Source organism: Cynoglossus semilaevis, chromosome 5 (genome assembly GCF_000523025.1).
Source record: "Cynoglossus semilaevis isolate Cse_v1.0 chromosome 5, Cse_v1.0, whole genome shotgun sequence".
In the NCBI taxonomy this organism is placed as follows: Eukaryota; Metazoa; Chordata; class Actinopteri; order Pleuronectiformes; family Cynoglossidae; genus Cynoglossus; species Cynoglossus semilaevis.
The window spans coordinates 13,276,385-13,283,433 of record NC_024311.1 but is presented as its reverse complement, the minus strand read 5'-3'; the positions used below and the strand labels follow the sequence as shown (position 1 = coordinate 13,283,433).

The 7,049-nt window shown below is 43.0% G+C and overlaps 1 protein-coding gene across 1 annotated transcript in view; it reads left to right on the top strand.

Annotated features, from left to right (window-relative positions):
* The window catches only part of elp4 (elongator acetyltransferase complex subunit 4), a 48,911-nt gene extending 44,722 nt beyond the window's left edge, over positions 1 to 4,189 (top strand). The window contains exon 10 of the mRNA XM_025055396.1: positions 3,888 to 4,189. Coding sequence (XP_024911164.1) covers positions 3,888 to 4,016 — 129 coding nt within the window. The 3' untranslated portion in view covers positions 4,017 to 4,189. The remainder of the gene's footprint in view (positions 1 to 3,887) is intronic.
* Positions 4,190 to 7,049: the final 2,860 nt, after the last annotated feature.

The window sequence follows — 7,049 nt, the reverse complement described above, 5'->3', positions numbered from 1 at the left end:
TGTAGGGAACTGGAGTCCCTGACTGTGTCTGACTGGGTTTCTATCCTGCCCTCCGTTCATTTGACTTGTCTAGTCCATTGTTCAGCCAATCACAAGGCTAGTGGAGCAACCACCACTTGGTCAAGGCTTTAGTTGGATTTGTTCTTTGATGGTTGAAAGTGTTATAATTGGGTCATTTCTAGAGGGAACTGTTAGCTGTGAGCTAGTTAGCTACCTCCAGTTATTATTCTAATAACATGGATTCTTTGGATAATTTCTACCCATTTTAGGTATTAAGTGGAGAGCACTAATTATCAATGTGCTATGCTGTGTAAGGTTTTGCAAAAACCAATGTGAAACTAATTCTCGTGCATACAAACAACATGAAAATTCAGTGCCAATGTACATGCATTTTTGGCGTAGCCACTGAAAACAAGGCGCAGTCATATGTGCAGTTTTATTCACAGTTAATCCAAAAAAAATACCTTTATGTACTGGAAAAGTCCAGATGCAGGAAGTAAAGTTCTAACCTCATCATCTGTAAAATGAAAATGTTTCCATCAACTTTTTAAAGTATAGTATCAAGTTTGACCAACACAGTATTTTAGACATTCTTTAATGTTCTTCTTCAAATTAGAATTTAAAGTAAGTGCTTATGGATTTCCACTGACTTTGATCATCTCCAGCCGTGATCGTCAGTGATGTACAGGATCATTGCTGGCTGTTACCAGGCTGCATTTTCCCCCCGTGTTAGAACCGATCGATTGGGTTTGTCTGCTCCTCCCAACAACTTTGATGTCATCATTGATTGTTCTCCTCTGCCCCAGAACTCAAAGGTTAGAGAAGCTGTGCTGCACTTCTGGATTGTTTTGACCTTCGCTGTGCACATGCTCAGTGGGTTCACAGAGCCCGGAGCCAAGCAGACACGGTGTAGCCAGGCCTATGGATTCGTGACAGCCAGACAACGGTGTGATGTCTTTCTGGGGTTTTTTTTTAAATCACCCACTGAGAGTGATGTATATGTGATTGATTTTTCCCCTGCCCATCTTTCCGACGCATTTACGCTGCAGTGCACTAAGCAGGACTGAGTCCAGGCTTGATCAATGCATTGTTTTTCTTTTTCAGTCACACTTGAGTGAGCTGAAGACACGAAAGGTTACACAGGTGAGGTTTGGCAGGGATAGACGCAGAGCGGTGCTCGTGGAAGCCCTCGCACGTCCAATATAAGAGCTGGTAGGGCGGCGAGCGTCTGGGTTGTAAACAGAGAGAACTTCAACAAAAAAAGTTATGAGGTTCATACTTACTGTAGCCAATGGATGATCAGGAAAGAAAACACTTTTCAATTTGAATATTTCAGTCCAAATAGAAGCCTGACATCCTTATGGTCCAAAACAATGAGGCATTGTTTTTAGGATATTTAAAAAAAAACGTGTTTTCTTCCAGAGAAGACTGGTTGTAGCAGTTTTAGAGACCTGACTCAGGTCTGGTCAACCTGGGTTTAGTTCTGGGTTTTTTTTAAAAAAAGAGATTTTGTTCAAAAAGACTGGCCTCTCAGTCTGTCCGTCATCTGGTCGCTAAAGACTTATCAGACATTAGTAGAAATGAATGAGTGCAACCAAAAGAATCGGTCAAAACCGAATCAGAAGAGAAATGTTTACTACATTGTTTGAATAACAACCAAATCTTTGGGTTGAAGTCTTCTGGTGAATAACTGAAACCATTCTACAGATGAATATTGTCAGATGCTCAACAGACTATGGTGTTGCAGTGGTAAGACTCCCGTCTACCACCAGAGGTTTCCAGGTTTGATACCAACCAGTCCTCCATCCCAGGTTGGGTTGTGTCAGGAAGTGTATCTGCTGTAAAAACTCTGCTGCCAAATCCCCAAGTGGACGACCGCTGGGGCGTCCCCCGATGAAGGGACAAGCTGAGAGTGATTCTTCTCTACTGTGAGCCGCTCAGTGGGGTTTCAATGTCATCTAGGAGTCTTGTTAATATGGATTATCTTTGGCATCTCTTAGACCTGGAGCAGGTCAACAAGAATCCATCATCAAAACTATCTACTACTGAGCATACCTCAAATCACAAGTGGCAAAATAGAGAATCTCCATTTCACTCATTTTCTGAATAAAACATATATTTGACCTGGAACTTTTTTCACACGGATGTACAGTATGTCATAGAATCACATGTCGGTTAGTTGGTTCTCAGGCCTCCAGTGATTTTCCAAGTGTAGGGTCTTTCATCGTGGCCTCTGTGAGGCCGGTGTAACTCTACCTCCACCATCTTTTATTAAATTATAGGTTCTTCACAGTGTGTCAGCACTCACCTGCCCCAGATAATCTGCATGAAGCCGCTCCTCTTGTTTCCTTTACTTGCCCGACAAGTAGATTCTGCTCTCTCTCACTTTCCCTCTCCCTCCCTCCCTCTCTCTCTCTTACTTTGACAAACAAAGGCGATCTGCTCCACAGAAGAAACCTGTTGAGTGTAATGTGCTTCTAAAAAGTTAAAGGCTTTTCATCAAACAAGAAAGTGTGCGACATTCAGTTTATTGACCACTGAAACAGCATTAAGCAGAGGAAGGATGTAGCCCACCCTAGAGGCGCGAAGAGTTTTACGTCCTCCCGAATTGATGTCTTAGCACGGACGCTGCTAAACCCTCCTACCTAAACAGCGGTGATTAGCAAAAAGATAAGTATCTGTGGGAGTGGAGGGGCTCTCCTAAAGCTGCATGTCTGGAGGGGGTACGGACGTGGCGGCAGGGCTGGAGTAGGTAGGAACGGGTGGGGTGGGGTGGGGTTGGGTGTGAAGGGGTTGGGAGAGCAGGCTTTGACCAGCAGGTTTCAGATGTCACTGCAGATTCTTTCACGGGCAAATTACAGGGTTTAACTTCTCCTGCTACACAGGATGCCTGCGTTGTGTTTTATCGTCCTCCGCAGACACTCGATCAAACCCCGCTCCTCAACGCCATTGTCCAACTCACACTTGACTCCGGGGACACTACACCTCCTCTCACCTCCTCAGTGCCTCTTCAGGCTTTGTTGGTGAAGTGCCACTGGCGGGCCCATTCTCCGGGCTCCAGGAGAGCCGTGCAGCAGAGTACGGCAAACAGGCTCTTAGGCTTTTATAGCAGTCAGTATATTAGTCTTAGCCGGCTTTACGTGAGTGGCCCTTTGTGTATGCGTTGGTACAGCGCAGCTCCGTGGAAAAAGCTGAGCTCGATTCTAATGACTCTGGTGTTAGCTCAGGATTAATCATCTGCAGAGCGAAGGCACCAAAGACCAACGCTGCTGAAATTACTTTGAAACGAACAGTTTTGTAAACGTAAATTTTGTGATTGTAAACAACTTGTAGCAGTAATATGTGTTGGATCAGGTATTATTCCTTTTTCTAGTAGTACTCTAATAATCCTGTCCAAGGATCGATGAAACACATAAGGTCTCCTGGACCGGTCTGTACATTTGTCTCACTCTAGTTTGTGTTGATGACGTGTAATAATGTGCAGTACTAGAGTGAGAGTACCACTCTAGTACTTCTAGTTACTGCTTTAAAAAATTTGAAACTTGTAGTGTCTCCCTAGTTGGGAGAAAAAACTTGCAGTACTTCATACTCTGTGCCTGTGTGCGTATATGTACAGTATACCTCCACAAATACACACAGGCATGTGCATGCATTCAAACACACACACACACACTGTTAGCTGTAACTGACCTAAAGCTCTCTGAAGCATTTAGCAGCATGCTAGAAGGTTTTACATCACGCTGGCCGTGCTGAAGGAAGTGCTGAAGCATCAAATGCAATTTCAACCTTACATGACTCTGTGTGAATAAACATTGCTGAAGTGAATGGTATCAACTCAACGTTCAACTGCTGTTTCTCTCTCTCTCTCTCTCTCTCTTTTTTTGTAGAGACTACATTTACCTGCGGACTTGTCCGAGACAGTCAGTCGTGTGAGTCGGGGGGAGTTACCAGGAGCAAACGCCGTGGCTTCAGCCTGTGGATCTGCCACCTCCGGCAACAAACACCTGGACTTTTAGAGCTCACAGACAGAACAACCCCTGAGAGCAACCGACCCCAGGAACACAGTTGCTTTGCCTCCACCACTTCCAGGAAAACCATCAATTGTGATTATTTGTGATTACACAATTAATCATGATTAATCTGTATTAACAGAGTAAAAAGTATAAAAAAAAAAAAGTATAACTCTAAATCACTGCCTCTCTTTTGTTCACCGTACACTCCGATGCAGTTCCGATTTTCCGGGAATCACACCAGGGTTTACCAGCAAGCAAACTATAACCTGTTTTGTTTTTTGTTTTTGTTTTTTCAAGCACTGATGAATTGGCTTGTTCAATCCACCCTAAAGTTTGGATGAACTTTGACACTTGCTCATAAAATCAGACCAAACAGCTCTGGTGTGTGACTGCCATGGATGAGCTCAGGTTGGGTTTCCTAGGTTAAATTTGACTGCTGTCTGGTCTGTTTAACTGGTTGTAGGTGTTTAGAGGAATCCCACCAACTGACCCTGAGTTTGCACCACAGCCTGTCTGACTCCAGCGGTCCGCAGTGAGCAGGCACTGCAGCAGGATTTAGGTGCAGGTTTCACACCTCATCAGCCGTGTGTGCTGGAGGAGCGGCTCAGTCCTGACAAGTCTAAGGTACAAATAAGGTCAAACGCTGACATGGTCAGAAAAACGGCAACATGAAATATGAAATGTTTCATTTTGGTTTTTCCCCAGCCTGTTGCTGCTGCCAGTTTGAATATCATTTTGTCCCGGTAAAACGTGGCAGCATTGGTAAACATCTGCAGCACGTGTCAGGAGGAGGCGCCGTTAGCTGACAGTTTCATGCACCGCTGGTTCACTCTCAACAGCTGTAGGAGAGAGAACGAGGCAGATGACGGTGGACAGGTGAGCAGAACTGTGGCCTAAAAACTGCATCTGCGTGTTTGGAAAAAAAACTGACGAATAATGAAATATTGTTTAATTTAAATGTAAATGAAGAGAATAAATCTCTTTAGTGGAAAATGAAAGAAAAACCTTAAGAAGGAGGAATTAAACAATTATTGACGTTACCAAGTGGTATAGAAAGAAAAGCCTTAAGAAGGAATTAAACAATTATTGACGTTACCAAGGACTGGGCTCCTATTGGACGCTACCGCTGTCAATCACATCCATCTACTGCTTAGTACTTTTATTTGTCACCGTGGAGTGGAGGGGGTAAAGGCGAGTACCCAACCCCATTTGGTGGGGGAGGGTACAGTCTGAGCAGTTCACCAGTGTATTACAGGTCAAAACATAGAGACAAACAACTATTCACACTCACATTCACACTAACTTTCACGGTCGGCATCAATTTAGAATGAACAATTAACCAAACCCTGCATGTTTGGTGTAAGGCACGAGCACTAACCGCTCCTGCACCATGCGGCCCTCCACCTTTTCAGTGTGGTTATTTTACCTACAGCTCTCCCCTCACCCTCCTGAGCTAATGATGGTGTTAATGATCCCCATTTTTCCGACCTTGTTAAATTATGTTAAACCGCACAAAGGAGGCGCAAATGGAGCGTGAATATTCATACACTGTGGTGGGGACCATTCTGTTATCTCTGTGTAAAAAGGGCCTGCAGTGTCCACCACTGTGTGCTGTGGGCTTCATTATAAATGGTGGCGCTCTACACTGAATGGGAATGAACGGAGTGAATGTCAGAATGTTGGGTTTTAATGTAAGATTTGCACCAATGTGTTTAATTTCAGGACTTTTCCATATCTTTTCATCACTTCACTACTAATCTGATCCACCTCATTAATTAATTAATTCATCTAAAGCACTTTTTTACTATGTCCAGGGGCTGCTCACCGTAGCCCTCCTGGTGTAAGGATTCAAAACTGCAATTCTGCAGCAACAAGTCCGATCATTTAAGCAGTAGCCCATGACCTAGTAGTCAAATGGTCCGAACCTATGACCTAAGAGTATTTAGCCTAAGTTCAGTACCTCTAACTGGACAACTCACTGATCCTTGACTGTCTAAATACACTCCTTGCACCGCCGTCATGTATTTTTCCACCTCTCCTGTCTTTTCATACAGCTCCACAGTTTTTATGTTAGGCCCGTCATCGTCTACAGCTCCCCTGGACCTTCTCTGTACTTCTCCACCCTCACTCACCCACTCTGGCTTTTCTCATCACTAATTCTGTGCCATTCCGTGCTTATCTTTCCTTCTTATGTAATTCCTTCCATTTCACTTCTTAATCGTCAGCCTATCACCACCACTGCTCGTTTCTAAGCAGCATACTTTATCACTCTGCCAATTACTTTCACTTTTTAATTCTATTTCCTGTGGAATTTCCATCATTAGGCGAAATCATAGTTTTATAATAACAAAAATCAAAGTTCTCCGGAACTTTGCAGAAACTTCTTATCGCCTGACTTAGTCCTGAGTCAATAAAACTGTGATAATGTTTTCACATCTCCGTGCCGTGTATTATTTAGACAGTAATTACAGTCGTTCTTGCATTTTGAATTCCGTCTTCATTCGCTGTGTGTAATTATTAATGTTCTCTCTGTGTCTCTGCACGCTCACTCCCTCTGCTCTCGGCTTCTTCTGTCTGCGAGAGACTGGTTGGAATGAAATGAAGGGGTGAAATTGCATTAGGCCTGGAGAGAGACAAGACATAAAACTCTGATTATCTCACATTTCTGATTGGCCCAGGAAACCAAAGTTAAACATGTTATAAAGAATCTGGCTGTTCTCTTCCCTCGTCTCTGGGTTTCTTTGTTTGTATATTATTAGCCAAACATTAGCCATTTCTGATGCTAGTTTATCATTCAGTTAATGTTTAATTCTAGATGTATTTTTAGCAATATAACTATTATTTAGGCTAACCTTTGACAAGGTGAGCATTAGTCTTATGTTATATCTGAACTTTTATCCATCTTGTAGCTCATCAGCTAGTTCATCAAGTAACACCAATTTTAAACCATTTTCTGACTAATTTGATTTCTTCTCATATGAATTGTTTTTGTCCATATGTTTTGCCTGTAATTTATTTTTCAAATTTTCATCCATT